Source organism: Dermacentor andersoni, chromosome 5 (assembly GCF_023375885.2).
Source record: "Dermacentor andersoni chromosome 5, qqDerAnde1_hic_scaffold, whole genome shotgun sequence".
In the NCBI taxonomy this organism is placed as follows: domain Eukaryota; kingdom Metazoa; phylum Arthropoda; class Arachnida; order Ixodida; family Ixodidae; genus Dermacentor; species Dermacentor andersoni.
In genome coordinates, this window is record NC_092818.1 from 44388417 (window position 1) to 44408997 (window position 20581).

The 20581-nt window shown below is 46.5% G+C and overlaps 1 protein-coding gene and 1 pseudogene across 1 annotated transcript in view; one reads left to right on the forward strand and one right to left on the reverse strand.

The window, feature by feature from the left end:
- The first annotated feature begins 328 nt into the window (after positions 1-328).
- LOC126530152 (U2 spliceosomal RNA) lies at positions 329-508 on the forward strand (annotated as a pseudogene).
- A 1888-nt stretch (positions 509-2396) lies between these two features.
- The window catches only part of LOC126530024 (cytoplasmic dynein 2 intermediate chain 1), an 82701-nt gene continuing 64516 nt past the window's right edge, over positions 2397-20581 (reverse strand). Inside the window, exons 21-27 of the mRNA XM_050177489.3 lie at positions 19309-19393; positions 18806-18875; positions 11463-11521; positions 10931-10976; positions 9947-10121; positions 4582-4639; positions 2397-2533 (exon numbers count right to left, since the gene is read on the reverse strand). Of these exons, the coding sequence (XP_050033446.3) occupies positions 2426-2533; positions 4582-4639; positions 9947-10121; positions 10931-10976; positions 11463-11521; positions 18806-18875; positions 19309-19393 (601 nt within the window). The 3' untranslated portion in view covers positions 2397-2425. The remainder of the gene's footprint in view (positions 2534-4581; positions 4640-9946; positions 10122-10930; positions 10977-11462; positions 11522-18805; positions 18876-19308; positions 19394-20581) is intronic.

The following is a 20581-nucleotide window of genomic DNA, read 5'->3' on the forward strand; positions in this document are numbered from 1 at the left end:
ACCGTAGCCAAGGCGATCGCGCGTTGGTCGACGTCCCGAAGTGCAAAATGGTTGTGAGGTCACTAGAGAACTCCAAGCGGTCACGCACAACATAGGCCACAGAAAGTTAGTCCCCCACAAATTCCCTCCGAAAGCTGGCCGTCGCTCCGGTGAAACGTTCCAAGTTTGCAGGATCGGGGCCACATGGACGGTTCGCATTTCTTTCCGCCTCGCGGTTGTGGCGGGCAGCACGCTTACGGGACCGCCACCACGGGAGAACGGAAGGAAAGGAAAGAAGATACGCAAGCACTTGGAACGCCGACAAAGAGAGGGCGGTGCGAACGCAGACATGGCCGTCATGGGTCAAGGTGTAGTATCTGTTCTTATCAGCTTAATATCTGATACAGGTTGTATTTGGGTCGAAGATATTAAACTCACTTTTGCAAGTTGGTGGAGTGCTTAAAGATTGCTTCGCCTCCGTCATGGGTCAGCCCGGTATTGCACTATCTTGGGGATCGGCCCACCTACATGTGGGAAAAAAAAATTCGCGATCTACACGGCTCTTGCTCACGGACACATTTTTCAATAGATCCTAGCCATATACAGCTTCGCTGCAATAAGCTGAAAATAATGTGCGCCTGATAGAATGAACTATTGTAGGACGGTAACGACAAAATTTGGTTCGCAGCATTGGTGAATGCGAAGTAAGAAATTCCGGACAAAGCTTGGACAATAAAGCACTACAGCATACGTTTTGGGTTGCCAACTGTGTTGTGGTTGAAGCTCAAGGAAACTATTCAAGATTTCAATCCATCTCATAATATATGTATTAAGCATATTTTTTACGTTCGTAATTTAGATTTGGAGCAGGTGAATTATCTACATATATGGTTTACTGGAATGGGGCAGTGTGTCGTCCGCACTGCGAACCATAGGTAGAGCCGTGATCACTTCTTCGATGACGCCTTCAGAACCGGTGCGCTCAACATGCAAGATTTCAGTACGTAATGCGCAACTTTCTGCATTTGTAATCTAAAACGTTGTCAAATTGATGATTGGGTATCCTTCTGTCTGGCTGGGCCAAGTCTCTCCACGCGATTTCTGGACCTATACGCTTCGAACGTAGGGGCACGGTAGTCGAGCAAGCGTGAACTTTCTGCAAGGAAAATTACCCACTTGTAAGACTCCGGCCGGGTTAACGTAAAACTATTTTAATCTGGCGCCCGCACACGTTGGGCTGGGTCCGAGCCATTTTTTTTTACCTATCGCAGTGTGTTAATGGCGGAATTGTAATACAAAACAGGTTGGAATATTTTTACGCTATCCTGGCGATGAGCACACGTACGAGTTTGACGAATTACACGACCAAGTGAGCTCTCTCAAACAAACGTACCACCGAGTCGCTACGTTTCTCTGAAAGCTGAGCGAGAGCCCGATTTAGTGACGTGAAGCACGTGACTGGGTAACGGATTGCCCCCCCCCCCCCCCCCCCTCTACACCACACCCAAGTAAGGCGCGTGGGTAAGTGCGGTTGCAAAGACGTAGGCGATAATAGTGTAACGTGTTTTATTTGTGCATGTGGTTTTGGCAAGCGACCCCATCTGACCGAACTGAAAGATATTTCCCATCAAAAAAAAAAAAAAGTAAAATCAGGATGTTTCAATGCTTGGTGCACTGCGCACGTGTGAAGGATCAACCCTATCTGTCGCTTCCTTCGCACTCTAAAGTCTGGTGGTGGCTTTTGCGTGGACGGGAGCACGAGGTTAGCACGAGTCTCCGGATACGTCGCGGTGTTGCGCAGGCGAGGCTGGTGTCCTTGTATATGTGCATGGCTCCCACAAGCCGCATCGAAACATTGAAAAGGCCAGTGGCCATGTATACACGGACACTAGTAGACGAGGGGCTGGGCTCCTTCCGCGCTTGTAGTGCGAGGGAATCGGACGACAGTTCTGTACAGCAATTATGAACCTACATACGCCACGATTTTTCCGTCTCGTATGCCGGACAGTCGTCGTTCTTCAAAAAAAAAGTATAGTGATTGCTCGTACACCGAACTTCCCTCTGGTGCGGACAATGTGAACGGCCCCGTGTTCTTGCTATCAGCAAGAGGGCGTCTACTATCGGTGTGTCGTCATCTGTAGCACGGCTTATCGCAATTCCGCCGCTCCGATCGCCGGTCACTTGGGCTAACCTTTCTTTTTTTTTTCGTTTCCACTGCACATCACATTGTACCAACTTGCCTAAAAAGCTTTTTTTTTGCGTAATTTAATATACGTTTGGGCGGGGGCACGGGAAAGCGGTGCGTGCTTTATGTCTACTTCATTTTAACCTCATCACGAGGCCTCATTAAGTGAACTGTCGTCGAACCCTCGACCACATCCGACAGCCTCAACATATAACACAGTGTGCGTCGGAGATGCAAATATACGTGCACGTTTATTAATTTCTACAGGCCGAGTAGCTTCTCTCGTATCTGCTCGCGGCTGAGCCGGTGGCTGTCGTCTGCGGGCCCCATGAGATGCACCTGCGCTACGCCGTCGTCCATGGCCAATGCCTGCAGACACATTGAAATGAAGGTTTAAATCTAGTTTAAGAAAAGGCACAATTAAACTAAATAACGCGCACACACTATAACGCATTAAAAAAAAACGCGCCACATCGTTTGAGTCCTTCGAAACAGAAGGTTTGTTTTTCCTTCTAATCTCTAGCGCTCTCTCTCTCTTTCTCTCTCTCTCTCTCTCTTTCACAGGAGTCACTAGGACCCATTAGTCACATACTGCCCCGCTGCTAAACACTGCAAGTTGAGCGCCGGTATCGGAATTGCAGGCGTTTTTTTTTCTATTCTCAGTTTGGCATGCCTACCGTTGCCGTCCAAACGTTTGCGAGAAGCCGGCTTCTCCGCGCACGGTGTCCTACCGCGGTGAAGCCTGCTTTGGCGACCGACTTTGACGAAGTCGTGGCCGAGAACAATGACCAGCCTTGCCCGCCACAATAAATTGATCGATCGAGTAGTCGAATACTAACTGAGGTCGATGGAAGCGTAGGTGGAAACACGGTCTCTCGCGTGTCGCTCAGCGGAAAGAGGGCTGAAAGGGTAGTGGAGAGAAGGAGGGCACGACGGCGGCAGAAACGAAGGCGCGATGACGCAAGGTGTCTCGACAATGGCTGAAGTATACGATTCATATACGAATATAGGAATGTGTTGGTCTCTGGCGCAGACCACACGCTGACGAGGCGTGCGTGTCACGGGTAGGGCACGCGAGCAGCGATTGTTGAGACGCCTTCACCACCCGGTAGATATTTTGCAGTGGATAGAACGAGAGGAAATAGTTAAAATGATTAATCTAAACATTCGGGCGCTCATTTGTGATTGCACATTCCGCGGGTCGCTTTCTCGGATTATGGCACTTCATGGGTCGCTTATGTGCACACAAAGCGAACGTTATAAGCTCCCTTGTTAAGAACGCTGCCGTACAAAAAGAAAAAAAAAGAAAGGAGAGAAACGGTATACAATGGCCCCAATGATCATCCAAGCAAACGGTGAATCTGACGACAATCCCATGACTTTGAAACGCCGCGATGACCGCCATCGATCGTCTCAGCTTGGCAACAACAGTGGCTAGCCCTTACTATATCATTCACGGGCGTGTCGAGGTTGGACGCCTTCGATCAATACGTGAACACAGCTATCTGGCGCGCCTCGAAATGTTTTCTTTGTCGGAATTTAGTGGTTCTTCTTGCAGGGACTTTTGGTGTTTTCGAGCCATTGCGGCTGCCTTCTGGAACCGCGCTCTGATGATCGCGGATCATGACAATAGGCCTTCTACTTTTTTCCGGACAAGCGCACGAATCGGAGTGCCAACATCGTCGTTGCATTCGTCTTTGTCGTGGAACCACGGCGTGCCCTCGTAGTCGAGTTGGCATTCCGCGGTTCGAGCATAAAAGCGAACGTAACGTTGTATTTTTCTTTTTGCATACCCATTGGTGCATGCAAAACAGTAAAGAAAATCACTTTTTTCCTGATTTCATATTCAGCAACGGCTCAGTAGACGCCACCCATGTACCTGCACAATAGACCCCGATAGGAAATGAAATAATCTATAGGCCAATAAAAGTTATCGATGTCAGTGTCGCAAAAGTATTTTTCTATTCTTACTTTCTGTCTTCCTTTGTTTTGTGAATTCTTGCCCTGTGGCAGAAGGATTCACTGTAACAATTATAACTAAAGTTCAAATTGCTCATTGCATGTTAAACCTGCTTATTTAGTATTCCGTGAACTTTATATTATTAATTTTTAGCACAATGTTCAACTGTATGTACGGCCAGTCATTTTCGTGCTGATCTGTGAAATTCTCGAGTGTTATAGTTTAAACGACTGTTGTCTGCTGCCAACGTGATAATTTTCCCGGACACAGTTAAGCTGCCTCAAGCAGCTGTTAGCCCGAAGACCATCCGGACTTTTGCTGGAGAAATAAAGTGCGAACTTTGATTACACGCACTCGGCTAAATACCAGTGCAAATAGCGCGGGGCCCGCGTCTAACACGCGATAGGCGTCGTTAAGTACAGCGCGAGAAACACGCAATGATAACCTGTAGCCTCACCAAGCAACGCTCCAACGTCCTGGACGTCAATGCGCCGTCCGCATCCATCGCCAACACCCTGAAAAAGAAAACGAATTGGCTCACATCAACGAGCGGTGTTTGTTCTTCATAAAACATAACAATGGCTCAAAACACTGCACTTCGTTTTGCTACTATAAATGTCCGCGGTCTTTGTGCCAGAAAGCGGCAATGCCAGCTTAGCCGGCTTTTCTTACAAACAGATGTTGATATAGCAGCGGTACAGGACGCAAGGATAGAAAGTGAGGAACAGACGGATCGCATGGTGCTGCAGTTTCGCAATAGATATAATGTTTGTGTATCACATGCTGTCGGGACTTCCTCGGGGTGAGCTATCTTCATTAGAAACAACCTTGGAATTAGAGAAGAAAGGGTTTTTTCTTGTACAAGGAACACTGGTTCTTGTGGATTTTTCTTTTTTGGGCGTAGGTTGGCGCGTGATATGTGTCTACGGCCCCAACGTGGAAAATGAGCGTGTGCCTTTCTTTGAGAGAGTAAATCAGCATTTACAGTGTGACAGGAAAGTTGTATTGCTAGGAGATTTTAATTGTGTATGTTTCGCGGCCGATAGAGTGAAAAACCTTCCAGTGCGTGACAAAAGTGCTTTACTTTTAAACACACTAGTGCAAGAATCTAATCTGGATGACGTCGGTCATTTCCTGTGTACTACCGGCACGCCTGCGTTCACACATTTCCAAGGGCAAAGTCACGCAAAGCTAGATAGAGGGTACGTCGCACTGGAGCTTGTTCCGATGTGCGGCAGCTATAGTGTGAAACACGTCTCGTTCAGCGATCACAGCCTTGTAACCTTTAGTGTAGGTACCAAAGAAAGAAAATCGAGATTTAACTGGAAGTTGTGGAAGTTTAACGATGGGCTGTTAATGAACGATTCCTTTTGTGAAAGCGTGAAAGAAAAGTTAGATAATTTGATCGAGGCCGAAGATGGCAACGTGCTAGAATTATGGGAGAACTTTAAACAAGGAGTCAAGATCAGTGCTATAGAAGAAGCCACTAAAGAGAAATTTATTAAAGGGAAAAAAGAAAATGAAATGCAATGTGAGCTTGATTTTTTGTACACCGTGGAAAGCGAGAGACCTGGGAGCCGAACAAAAGAAATAAAAGAACTGAAAAGCCAGCTTGAGCTTATCGAAGAAGAGAAGTTCAAAGGAGCAGTGATAAGGGCACGAGCTGAAAGGGTTTGGCTAGGTGAGACACCGACTAAACGAGCCTTATCTGACGAAAAGTCATACGCGAGGCGAAATGAAATCAGAATGATTCAATACGAGAACGAGATCACGAGCCAACCTCAAAAAATTGAAGAGGCGTTTCTTGATAATTATAGCAAATTATTCGGGACTGTTAAAGACCTCACAGAAGAATTCAAGACGGACTTTTTGTCAAACATGCCGCAATTAGAGGAAGACATTCAAAAGCGTCTGGTGTGGCCTCTGAGCATCACCGAAGTCGAAGGAGCCATAGATGATTTAGTTGTAGGCAAGTCCCCGGGACCTGATGGAGTCGGAGCGGCCTTTTATAAAGCCTTCAAAAGTGACGTCAGTGAGATACTGTTACGGTTGTTTAAGGAGGCCTATGCGCAAAAACAGGTTCCTCCATCTTTTCGGACATCGCACGTAGTTCTGATACCGAAATCAGAGGACCCAGAAAAATTGTTCGCTGTCGACGCTTACCGGCCGATATCACTAATGAATGCAGGCTATAAGATATTTACAAGAGCGCTCGGAAAGCGATTACAGGGAGTGGTGACGAGCATAGTAGGGTCGCATCAAACATGTGGCATTAAAGGAAAGTCTATCTACACAAACATTCATATTGCCAGAAGCATTTTAGAATACTGTAACGACCTAGGTGAACACTGTGCCATGTTACAGTTAGATATGCAGAAGGCTTTCGACCGTGTGGCCCATAAAATGCTTTTTAGTATTCTAGAACACATAAAGGTAGGGGATTTGATCTTAGATGGGGTAAAGGTGTGCTATCAAGACTGTACCGCTAGCCTCATCATAAACAAGGAGGTTACCAAAAGCTTTAGCGTCCGGTCATCTGAGCGCCAAGGATGTGGTTTGTCGCCTCTTTTATTCGCAATTTACCTAGAGCCGCTTTGTAGGAAAATCAGGAATGACAATAGAATATCGGGTTTCAGAGTGCAGTCCGCGGAAGTGAAAGTGCTGGAATACGCGGATGACATCGCGTTGTTTTGTCGGGATAAAGAAAGCATCGAAATCGCGGTCGCAGAGGCTTTATCATACTGCAGAATGACAGGCAGTGCCATCAACTTTGATAAATCCCTAGGGGTATGGGTCGGCAACTGGGAAGACCATCCGTGTACGTTTGCAAATATCCGCTGGACAGACACGCCGGAAAAGTACCTAGGGGTGCCGCTTGAGCATTACCGTGACGCCTTTGATTACTGGAATGCCGAAACGGAAAGGGTTCGTGAATGTGCACTTAAATGGGGAGGCCGCAATTTCTCTATGTTTGCTCGTGCGACAGTGTGCAACCTGTTTGCCGTTGCCAAAATTTCTTACGTGCTCCAAGCGTTGTGCATGTCAAGGGCTAACATACAACGTTTACACAGAGTACTCGCAATGTTTGTATGGGGTTCAAGCTGGAAGCGCACCAGTCGCACTAATCTCTTTCGTTCGGTTAAAAATGGAGGATTAAGTCTGGCACATTTGTTCATTAGGCAGATTGTGTCGAGGTTTGTTTACTTACGGGACCAAAATGACCCATCTTTATTAACTATGTTTCAAACAAGGCTGAGCGAAGCTATACCTGAATTCATTGTATCGTCACATCGGTACAGTCAAGGCAGAGCGCGTGGTTTCCTAAAAGAGGTAGTCTTGGTTTTTCAGCTGTTAAAGGTTCGGTTTTCCATGGAATACTTAAGTAGGGTACCACGAAAGCGCTTATATAAGGACCTGGTAGAAACAATGTTGCCGGTGCCATTGTATCGCTCGATGTTCTGCATTGGACCTGAAAAGGACGTACTAAACAGAGTAAAACGAATGCCAGCACGCCCGTCAGTAAAGTCCTTCTTTTTCCAGCTTCACACCAATACTTTACCTGAGAAACCGTGGCTAGATGAAAAAGGACTTTTCGTGCCTTGGAGCGTCAACTGTCTACTATGCCGGAAACTCGAAACAGTAGAACACATTTTTGTTGACTGCTGGGATGCTGTGTTCCATTCGGACATCTTACAGAGAACGCTAAAGAAGGACTTACCGATTACGCCATATATGATTCGTTCCTTGCCTACTCTAAATGAAGACAAAGTACCCTATGACATGTTCATGCTGGTGTCCTTACATAGCTTATGGAAAACTAGAATGCCGTGAGACATGCCGAAATAAACGCACGGCCTGTTAGAGAATACTTCATTGAAAGCATTTGTCATATTAAGGAAATGTGTAATTTGCAAAAAGAAAAACCAACATGGCTCAGTGTGATGACTGAGCTAGTGAATTTCAAGCGTTCTTAGTCCTGTGACCGCCAACCAACGGCAGAGATTTTGTTGTGACTGTTGTGTATTGTTAAAATGTCTTGTTTTGTATGTTGCCATGTCGGTAATAAAGAAAAAAAAACGAGCGGTGCAGTCCGCCTAGCCCGCCCAGTGTTGCTTGTTTGTTTTCTTTTTCGGCTTTGAGGGGTGAACGGTTGGCGAGCCCCTTATTCCCATTCCACGATCTTGTAGAGCTGAGCAACAGAGAGGAAGTGCACAGCCAACAACTGTTAACAATGAGAACAGCTCGTAGCATAGAAAATGGAGACGTTCACACAATTTTCACGTCGTACGGTGAGTTGTAAAAAATGTGAGTTGTAAGTTTAACTTCTTATGTTACGAACTTACATCCAGAACAAGTGTTGCGTTAGCGAGCTCGGGGTCACCGGTTCGACAACAGGCCGCGGTGGCCGCATTCCGAAGGGGCGGAATGCAAATAAATAAATAAAATAATAGTAATAATAAAGAAGAGAAAAAGGGCGTCTACTACAGCATCCGCGATTCGCGTGGCCAACGCCGTAGCAGACGCCGCGGTTGTCTCCATTTTGTACGGAGCGGCGAGCGAGGAGGACGTCGAGGCAACCTAGCCACCATCACCTAGACGTTCTCTAGAGGGTGCCTAGCAGCCGCCGGATCAGAACGCCCCTCCTCCCTCGCCTCACCCCTTCTGCCGCGCGCGCCACAGGAGAGGGCACACATCCGGGCCGCGTTCCTCACTCGCGCACGCGAGATTGAACCGCGTTCGCTGGCTCACCCTCACACGCTTTCATTCGCACATACAGAAGGCGACGGTTTTATCGCCCTTGGACTTTATACAGAACCTCACGGCGACGGCGATGCCGACGGCAGAATTGCGCCTGGAGTGTCCATAAAATTGCTATCGCAATAAAAAAAAACTGTCATGCAGTGGGCTATTGGTGCAACTTAAAGAACCCCGGGCGGTCAAAGTTAATCCGGAACGTTCCAGAAAACCACGCTTCTTAGAACCCATTGAGAAGTTTCGAGACAATAAACCCCACAATTTAATTTATCCGGCGAATATGTTCAAGACATTTCGGACACATGCAGGCGCGTCTCACACCGAGCGATAACACGATAACAGCGCTGATCCGATGAAACAAGGTCACAGGCAAAACGATGTACAAGGGACACATTTTTATCAGATTTCTGCGCAACGCATAGCTTCGATGTCGTATCTGCTAGGGGTGAACTGTAGAAGCAGATTATACGGTTAACACTACTCTCAAGAAGTTAGCACGCGCCATATACATATATATATATATATATATATATATATATATATATATATATATATATATATATATATACAAGTCGACAGCGCTGACGGCGTTCAGTTCTATAAAGCGTGTTTGGAAGACAGAGAGTTGAATTAACGGAAATGAATGGGTAACAAATTGGACGGAAGCTTCGGACCGATGTCGACGTATCGCTATGTCGCTAAACTCGAGCATCAAAGGACTCGCACATTTGCCACGTCGTTTTCGTATTATTATAAGCCCAAAATGTACGATCGAAGACGTCGCTACTGGTTCTCTTCAATCCACGTCCTTTGCAGCAAAAAAACAAAGCTGCAAAGGGCAAGCTGGTCGCAAGCTGGTCGACGCCCGTTTCAAGAACAGCGCAGTTTCACGACACAATACGGGGAACGACTACGCGGGACGGGAGTGTGGTTGTTAACTGCTAGTCGGCCCACAAACTCCCGTGGTTCGTCCTGTCCTAGCTACGTCCTCACACTGCGCTACGACTCTTGAGATGCACCTGTCAACTTGAGGTATCGCAACTGGTTTTTCGGCAGAATAAACGCACCTGGAAGACGGAAACCTGGCGACCCCTGTGGGGCCGTCGCGCTTCATCGACAGGTCCCAGGTGGTCACCTCTCCGGCCGCCGTGGTGACGTAGAACTGCGTTGGAGCACACGGGCTCCAAATAAGCGCTCCAAGCTCCGTCCTCTCCAGCGGGGTCCACTCCCACACGGCTTGCTCTGCCATCAAGGGGTAACATTAAAAAAATTAAGAAGAAAATAAAAGGTCTCAATAGCTAGATCGATAGCAGAGCAGTGAGGACGTACTGGCGCAGATTTAAATATACACCATCAAACGTGGATCGATGGATGGATGGACTTCAGCTTGCGCGTGAGCGAAGCACAGTAATTCTACGTTACAAAGCAACCATCTGGACAGAACAAGAATTTCGTGATAAACGACATTTCGTTAAAAGCCAATATGCCCTAAATGGGCTATAATGTGGGAAATGCACCTCAACAATGTAGGAGCTTGTAAAACGGTGAAACGACATCGAACGCTATAGCACAATGGCTACGTGACAGGCGAGAACTTCTGCTCGTTGCCGCGAGCAGCTCTTTCGTGTATTGGTTATGATCACGTGACGCAGCCATAGGAGCTGGCGTCACGAGTGACCTCGATCTGCAGCACTTTGCTAAATAAAATTGACACGAAAAAGAAAAGTAAATGAGTCACTGAATATATGTGCTGCATAACAGCGGTCCTGTTCCGATTTCCCGCTTCGCACTCAGAACTATGCATTAATTTAAGAGATGTCCGGTGCCACTTCAATTGAATAATTCGTTCTAAAACGCATTAATTGCAATTGGAGCAGCGAAAAAGTTGCAATAAAGTTATTTGATTATAACGAGGTTGTAACCCTTCCGCCAGTAACGAAAATGCAACGCATTCGCAAGTCACCCGTCCGCCGTCCTGGACTTACACGTTACGTTGCTCCGCGATAACGACATAAGTTTACTAAAACATTTCCTTTAGTTTGCGAACTCACCGTACTCGAGAGAATGCAGTCTCAGAGCGCCATTTCTGCTCGCCACCTGCGGTAGAATGTGTCGCATCTTCAAAAAGCGCAGTAGTCCACTTTCCAGAACACATCTTGCAGAATTTCCAACATCATTGCCAGCAGGCAATGATGCTAAGGAAAGTATAGGGGTAATCAACTGTGGTTGAAATTCGAACGTGAAAAATAATGAAGAAACGGGCAAACGAAAGCGAACGAAACGATAACATGTCTCCGGTGGGGACCAAGCTTACAACCGTAGTATTACGCGTGCGACGGCCTATCAGCTGTGCTACAGCGACGGCCACATATATATTTCAGGTGTTACGACGCAACACAAAGTAGGTAAGGCTGCAAACAACATGCGTTAATGATGGTGAATGGTAATGGTAATGATGGTACCACATGGGGGCTAGGAGAGCGCAAGGAATCGGCTGGATGTGCTGTTCTAAGGAGAAAAGCAGAAAACTTGAAGAAGAATAGGTGTTTGAAAAATTGCAAGAGATAAAAAGTGTTGGCTTACGAGAAAAAATGATGGGTGATGAGGAGACAATGAGATACAGCACTCCTGAGCAGCCCAAGCTGAAAATGGAAGCAGGAAGAGAGATTACAGCGTTGAACGGCCAAACACGGGACATATAACACCACTCCTGCGTGGGTCAACATTCGTGATGCAAGCGAATGCGATTATCGACAAAGTCAAAAGGTAATGCCGCTATTATTAGTGTTAGACCTGAGCAAGCTTTCAACTTATATCTATGTATACATGCTCGCAAGCTCGTGATGTCACAAAGAATGTGACACTAGTATGTGAAAATTTGTCGACGCCAATAACACGTTCATGTAACTCCTTTGTGTACCCTCTGTGCTGTCAATCTTACTCGCAGGTGTATATTTTTTCGCTGTCTTCTTTACTGCTAAAATACTTGCTAAATATAACTTTAGTGATTGTCTACTAAATCTAATTGATAGGTTTTCTATTTGTCCCGATTTGGCCTTCCTGTTAAACTTCTTGTTCTTACTTGCAGCAATGAAAGTTCCACGTATTTAGACCGCCCATTGCTATGGGTCTAAATATATTCAAACAGAAGTTCACTAATCTCACCGACTCCTATGTTCCAAGCATCACAAGTGGTAAGATTAACACGTCCAAACCATGTATTAACAGATTTCTTGTTCGTCCCTACTAACAAGCGGCACCAGGCGTTTTCTAAACATAGCGAAAATAAGACTCTAGGTTACCGTCGTAAACTACACGAAGAGGAAGCTTTAGCTCGGGCCTAACTCCGATGCGGCCTGTTCAAGTACATGTAACACGCAAAAACGCTTTTCTGAGATAACCCCTGGACCGATTTTAATTAAGTTTGTTGCATTTCAGAGAAAAAGATAAGTTTTAGTGACTGTTAGAAGTAAAATTTCTATTTAGGGCCCGAATTTCGTTAAGAGAATTTTAAAGAATTCGCAAGTTCGAAAAAAGATAGATGCACGAAGCCCGTAAATAACTCTGCATCAAGAACAGATATCACGGTTCTGTAAACGGCATCCATTAGATCATGCAAAGCGGGCAAATTCGATATGTCAATTTATATTTTACGTGAATTCGTTGCGTTCTTTGCAAGGGTTCTGCAAAAGCTGCATTTCTATATTACAGAATTTATTTAGATCCATGTGTAAGATATCAATTTTGTCCGCTTTAGATGTACTACCATATGCAATTAACAGAATTGTGATATTATTTTTGCTTGCTTAGAGAGTTGTGAACTTGATAGTGTCGTATTCTGAAAAGTTTCGATTTTTGCCAATTTTTATTAAAAACTGACGATCTAAATCAAAAATTCGAAACACCCAGTCACTATAGGTTTTAAGCTTTTCTTTTACGTGCAAGAAACCTCGTCAAATTTGGCTTGCCGAGAAAAATGAATTCTCCTGTTACATGTATTTACATAGGATCGAGCACCGGGGCTAAAGCTTCCTCTTAACATTGTATAAGCGAAAGTCGTGTGAAAGCAAACAAAAGAAAAAAAATGCTGTTCTAGCTCCCACAAAACCAAATGAGCGCAGCGTGATGTTTCGACCACTTAGTTTCGTCAGATATGCACAAACGTACATTATTTTTATTACCCCTGCTTGTCTAATTACACCTTCAATTAGCCTGTACTTGGTTGCCAACTGTCTTGACCTCTTTCTCCATTCCGTATCCACACTTTTGAGGTTCAGATACTAGTACACTTTAGCCCCCTATTTATTTCGATCCCATGTTCCTTAGTCTCTCTTCAAAACTAATCTTGCTCTGCGCTTATGTGACTTCAAAAGAAGCCCAGCCCATGCCAACTTGCACTAACTCGTTTGTGGTTTTACCTTGCGCCCACAAAGCCAGTCAGCTCGCTGCCCTCGACAAGATTTCTGAGTCACAGCACAGAATGGAATTTGCAAACATTATAGCTGGGACCGTTTACACTGTTCTGGATTCCTCACACCACCTCATGTTTATTGTAGCCTCAAAGTGCTCTATGTTTCATTACAGCTGCGTTACGCTTCCCTTTCAGTTATATATTATCTTGGTGGACGCCTGAGTAGGTCTGTCGCCTTGGAGGAAGAAAACAACCTCCGGCGGCGGTTCCTTTTGGAATCCTGGCCCACCAAGAAGACGTTGGCTAACATCAGTCGTTCGTAAGGAACACTTACCGCCGTTTACTTTGAAGGTCTGCGGTCCGCGAGCCTGTGAAAGCGCTAAAAAATAAGCATTGCTATGCCTCACACAATCTCACCCCTGAAGATGGAGACGATCGAGTTCCGAAAAGTCGTGTTTTTAAAATAAATATCGGTTGGAGTTTTCTTCGCTTTTAAGTCAGGCGTCCCAAACCGGGCAGATATATCCCCCGAATCTTTACCTTCGAGTAGGTCTTCGTCTATGTGTACAGCGAGTTATTCATATTGCTTGATTATAACTTGTCGTTGAATTGATACCACGTCGTCACTTGTCTCTTCATTAAAGATGACAATTCCTAATTTCTCTGTGCTAAACTTAAGGCCTCGATTTGCCGCTTCAGTGTCACTTATCTTCGCCAGTCTCTGTAAATCCTTCGCTTTGTCTGCTAGTAGCACAGTGTCGTCCGCATACATCAGCCCCTCGACCTTCTGTTGCACCTTTTGCCAATTACGGATGTAAGACAGATCGAAACCCAATTCACTGCTTTACAGTCGTCTTTCTATGCCCTCAACATAGAGGGTGAACAACAACAGAAAGAGGATGTCCCTGCTTTAGTCCTTGGTGAAATTCCGCTGCGTCTTCATTGCATTTGCGGCCTTCCCATACAATTTCTATACTCGGTTGTCCCTCTATATCGAGCTCACTCAACAGCGCCACGAAATCTTCGTCGATGCCCATGTGCTTGAAAATATTCCGTAGCAATTGCCTGTCTACGTTGTCGTAAGCTCCTTTCATATCTACAAATACTACTAATAAAGATGTAGTCTAAGATATTAAACTTTCTATGCGCCGCGTTAGTACAAATATACTATCCTCTTCTCAAGCGTCTGCCTGGTTTGAACACATTCTGCAGTCTCCTTCAAAGACGTCTTCATCCCTCACAACAATTTGCGAATGCTTAGTTCTTTGAGTGGCGCCCCCTGGCGTGAGACCTGGCTGCCGCACCGCGTTCGCTACGTGGAGGCAGCCCCTCTTGACGCTGCCGGCCTATACCTGCCCTGCTCGAATTTTTTTTTTTAATGTGATTCCACAGGTTGGTAGAACAGTGTGTGCGGAATGTTCCGGAGCGCTATTCCCTGCGAAATTGAGCAGAGTTGCCGTCTGGTCCACGCTTAGTGTGGATCGCTTCTGGTGTATGCCTGGATACACCCTCTCGCCCCCGCTCCGCGGAGCAAGCTTGAAGATTGTGAAACAGGATAAAGAGTGGTGCAACTAATATTTGGGATAAACCACCTTTCAGTTAAAGTATTGGACGTCTTTTTCAGCAAGAGCTTTACGTATGCAACACCAAGTGTTATAAAATTATGAGCTAAATGTGAAATTTACGTTTAACTACAATGGCGCCCACGACGCCAATTTTCGCGAATGAGCCCCGAGATCGTCGACATATTGAACAAACAGGGCAGACAGGTACGACTTAGGTTAGGTGACAACACGGGTGGTGATATTGTTATGCTGTGCGCCGGGGCCGAACAAAAGGAGAGGGAAGAATGGCGCGCGGTGTAGAAATAGGCCCGACTGCATGCAATCTCGTCTCTGCGCCCCCTCGATCATTTTGTAAGTATATCCATCTCATCTGTGACAATATTACTTGGTGGGTTTATTCGAAGGAACTGAAATATACACAGGAGAAAAGAGCAGAAACAAACTAAGATAACAACAACAAAGTAAAAGAGACAACAGAAGCAGGCAATTTAAGCGTCTTCCCTTAGTTCTATCTTTCTGCGCTGTTTATTCAATGTGTCGATGTTCAACCATCTATCCCAAATGAGCAATCTCGTACCTGAGATCCTGCTTCGTTTCCAAAGCTGTATATATAGTCTCCCGCTTATAATATCGCGGCGTGATGTTTTATGACTGAGTCACGAGGGCCTGCTCCTGACTGAAACGGCTGTGGTTACGTGAGATATACATTAAGCGTATAACATTTGATGTCCTTCTAAGCGCGAGACCCTGATACGAGGTACACCAATGCTGCCAGGTACATCAAACGAAACGCCTTTGCCCTAAGCGTCGCGGATCACCAAGGCGAAGAACTCGCAGCTGTCACCATCCGGGGCAAGAGTCGCCGAGACGGCAGAGGAAACGGCAATCGCTATGGCGATAACAACTTGCCATGAAGTCGCAACAATCCTCACCGACTCCCATGCAACAGCTCGCAACTATCGAAAAAGGACGCACGTCAGAAACCGCGCCCGAGATAATCACCTCACACGCGCACACGCTCCCCAACAACCACATCACTTGGATTCAAGACCATCGGAACACGACGGCAAACGAGGCAGAAACATACCGCTGCCCGCGAGCATACCAGCCGGGCTTTCCTGCCTCCCCGGCCGGTGGCCAACGTTGATGACGTTCGCCCTAGACTGCTCGGAGCTTCCGCGACACCACCGACTTAGCAGAAGAGCGCACCCTTCACCACAAAAGAACCTCAGCAAAGAGGAAGGAGTCATCCTCTATACAAACACCTACGTACACGGAATAATCATGCACAGACTCTATCTACGCATTACTCGTGAGCATGCACCCGCTGCGACGCCCCGCACAGCCTGCAACACACATTCCAGGATTGCCCACGGCACGACACATCCACGGACCCCACCTCACAAGCTCCACAAGACGGCTCCGAACAAGGACGCCCCATGGAGGCTGAAGAACAGCACAACGTGTCAAAGCACATCCATATCGTCGCTCAGACGTGGGAGGCCGAACATCCCTCTTGTGACCTAGATGACCAACGCAGTCTCGTCGCCCGGGCTAACGAGGCAGCCCAAGCCAGAGGGTTCTTGGAATAAGGAATCCTCCCACCTAGTGTGAACCGGGTCCTGGCAATAGGATTACCGTTTCAGAAAATAAAAGTACGTATATTTCTCTCTATCTGCCCTTCTAATGCTGCCGCTTATAATAGAATTACCCCTAGGAAAGGAAAATAAATAAATTGTGTTTTCCCGTTCAGGAAATTCCAGAATACAGGCACGTACCCAAGAGGGGCCCCGAGACCCCCCCCCCCCATATCAGTGGCATACCTCCTCCCCCCCGTCCACGCCCCAACTCATCCCACAAATTCTCAAAGCGCCGCCAAATCAAGCTTGAGACTTGACAGCTATTCGGTGGTCAACATTTTGCTGCCTATTTGACTCCTTTTGGATGGCGGTGGTTAACGGCATCTCCTGGGTTGTGAAGGACAGTTTTCTCATCGATCGGTGCCCGCGCGATTAACTCGAGATGCGTTCAGTTGACACCATCCATTGCAACGGTCACGCGCCTCGCCTTTCCTTCGTTAGTTCGACGTTCTTTGTTTAGACTCATCCAGGGACCAGGAAAGGGATTCAATTCGTAGTAAGCTCTGTATGCTCTTGGAACGAGTTGCAACGGGAGAAAACGCCAGCTGCGTCTAACTTTCCCTTTTGCCTCATTACTTCTTCGAGTGACGACTCGCCACGACGCTGGCAGATCCTCGGAACCGTATACCTACGATATGGGTTAGAAAGGTGGAAAATAAAATCATGCCAAACCGCGTCCGTTGTCAAACCCTACAATAACCGTTAAACCCAAAAGCAATAATAATGTCACCCGTTACCTCGTCTGGCTTTTCGCTAATTGTACAGTACTTTTCGCGCAAATTGACAACTGGAAACACGAGTCGCAAGGAGTTCAGAAATTACGCGATCTACTGAGGGAGAGAGTCGAGGCAACAGCCAAACAGGAAGGAAAAGCAAAATTAACAAATGTAACCATTGTTTGTGAAAATATTTATGGATCAACATCATTTTATTTAAAAAGGAAGTAGAGAAAACGCCACCGGAAGTGGAGAATGATTCAGCGTGTTTTGAATGACGCTTCCACAATTATCAGTCGAACCGCCTGACGTAGCCACTTCTCTGCTGTGCTTATGTGGGTGTTTTTCTAATTTTCGGTGGACGCTGTACGTCTAGAAGCGCAGTGTCCTGCGCTCTACGCGGTTGTACGGGACCGGCAGCCACGCATCGTTACGCAACTTCCCCAAATAACAATAGCAGTCGGTTTTGCCACTTGGTAGAGCAGTAAACGAGGGATTCAAGAGAAGTGTCATTGTGCCGGAAATATATATTTCTCTATATTGCTTCCCGACCTAATTCAAGAAGCGCTACTAGAAATCTTTTTTTGAGACTCGCTTGTTTACTTGTTCTTGGCAGTGTTCTTCCTGCGCTTCTTTTATGCGCGAGTCCATTTGATGTGGTTCCTTGTTTGTCCTGCAAATGAGAGGTATGTGTCACAGACGTATACCTGTGAGATAGACCTTATTTCATTTTTTTCTTGCGGGTTTACGCGTCCTTATGGCAAACGGTAGGCATCATTCCCATTTGTACTAGTAAAGGTGCTCCCCCCCCCTCATTTTCCTAGAAAAGTTACCTAGGGCTGCCCCCCCCCCCCCCCCCCCCGCCCCGCGAAAAAGAAATCCTGGGTACGTGCTTGCCAGGAGATAATCAGAATCGACATGAAAAGCAATTATGTACCTCAGATGTGCTCGGGTCTCAAAACGATAATAGAGTACTAAAGTGTTCTGTCTTTTTAAAAATATTTCTAAGACGATAATTTCACCTAACTGTCTTGAAGTTCATTTAACGACGCTGCGAGACCGTGAGGATGCCGGCAGAGAAATGGTTGGGCTTCTCTTGAACGTGACTTGACATGAAACAGCGTTATGAATGAGAAAATAGGGCTTTCTTAGAAGTAAAACGTAATAAATAGTATTGGACCACCTTGCTACCTATTGTGGTATTTATTCTTTATTCACAGTAAAACTAAGAGAAGACGAACTATGCCAGCACTCAGCATCGCTAACTCTTAAGTATGCTGTCGCATAGTTAGAGTTACAACAGGCATGTTGTACATCTAGTTAGAGTTTCCTGAACTAACTATGGTGGAGAGAGAAAGAATGCATATCCCAAGCAGTATGGGAATTGATGCTATGTTTTATCAAGGTTATGCGGAGCGTTTTTGCAGGCAGCTGGTGCCAGCTTTCTGCAAAATGTTTCTCACAACATCGATCCCCACGGTGCGGGGGATCTGCGCGTGTACATTTTTTCCGTGGAAGTCTACTTCCTCACTGAATCACAACTGTACTACACTTTGCAAGTCGGAACAGTGACCACCCTGCTTATTATACGTACGCTTTTTCTTTGGACTGAACACCTTAGGTGATGTTCTCGCCTTGTAAAGATCCAAGTGAACGACCACTCCCTGCGCAGATTTTAAAAAAAAGTGAAAAAAGCAGAAACAATATAAATGACTATATAAATGTAATGTAATATTTTTTTTAAACACGTGCCCCTCCCTCCCGGACACCAATTCCTGGCAACGCCACTGGTTACGAGGCCGCTATATTGCATACGAGTATCGGTCAATAGAGTTGTTGTGTTCATTATAGGGCGAATAATTCGCTTTTTAATCGGGTTCGTTATAATCGAGTTATATACTCGTCGCCATGTATACGCACGGGCCTAGATGGCGCCCATGTATGCGCCCGTTCAGACGGGCTGCTGTTACTGCAACCATCCTGCCTCCCTTCTTTTTGTCTCGTTATGCCTGCGCGCATCTCCTCGTGCATCCGGCGTGTTGCCCTTCGGCGAAAGCCTTCTTACGCGGCGAGTTTACGCGGTCGAGCCGGACTCACAATGTCCGTGGTGACCAGAAGGCGCGTGTCGCCGAGCCTGGCCACCCCGAAGGTCCTCAGCCCTTCTCGTGCTTCCTCGTACGACCTGCGTGCACAAGCGCGCCGACATTTGCTGCAGAGAGAGAGAGAGCTCTGGCAAGACGGAAAGGGGAGCCAGACAGGCACGCTAAAACCCCTTAAACTTCGTAAAGTAACGACACGCTCCTCCTCCGCCTTGACTCCTCCTCGTTCCCTCCTCGGCCGTGGCGCCGCCTACACTGCTCGAGCGTAGCAACGGCGCCAACATGCGCTCCTCGCCACTTCGCAGACGCTGCTTGAGCAAAAATGGCGCTGATACGCGGCGCAAGGGCCCACGTGATGCTATTAGGCCAATAGCGACGCGGCGTTGGCCTCGGCCAGAGCGCGCGCGGAGGAGGCGACATTCTTCAAAGCGTGGTACTATATATATATATATATATATATATATATATATATATATATATATTCGTAAGGATCGTAAAGATCGTATTCGTAAGATCGTAAAGTATATATTCATATATATATATATACTTTACGAAGTTTAAGGGGTTGTAAGGCACGCGACGTCCCCGCACCCACCACCACCAGCAATCGAGGTGGCTACGCACAGATAACGTCGGCAAGCGGGGGTGCGTATGGTGGGGGGGGGGGGATCTCTCTATACGCAGGATTTGCGAATTATCCGACGGCACAGTTCCAGACGGCCTCGCGAGTCGTGGCGAGCGCAAATGAGCGCGATGAGTGTTATGTCCTAAAAGGCGCAGCTCGTGCGTGCTCAAAATGCGTGCACGTCCAATCGCGTAATTTGCCTCACTGCGGCCGGTCCTGCACACGGATCGCAGCGTGACTTCCTTCGAATCAACAAAAAGGGGGCCACGCGGTGCACACCGTGCGCGCAGTGCCGAGAAAGTATTCTGCAGTTCGTGTTCCTTCTTTTTCAATTTGGTTGATGTAGATACATACTTTTGTGAATACATTACGACATAGGGAAACGGGACCCGAGGTCGAGTACCCTATAGCCACCTCGTGCGAATCAATGCAAAAACATTAATGTGCAAGAAAGCAACGGGAAGCAGGTAGCAAAAAAATTAGATGGGGAATTTAAGCACTAATATATGCGGTTTAACACTTGTCTTTGATATCGACAACTTTATTTTACAAACCGCCCGAGAGAGACGGCACAATTTCACTGCGCGAATTCGATTACCGGAGTAAAAGGGACATACCTATAACTGAATGAAAAGTCACATCACTA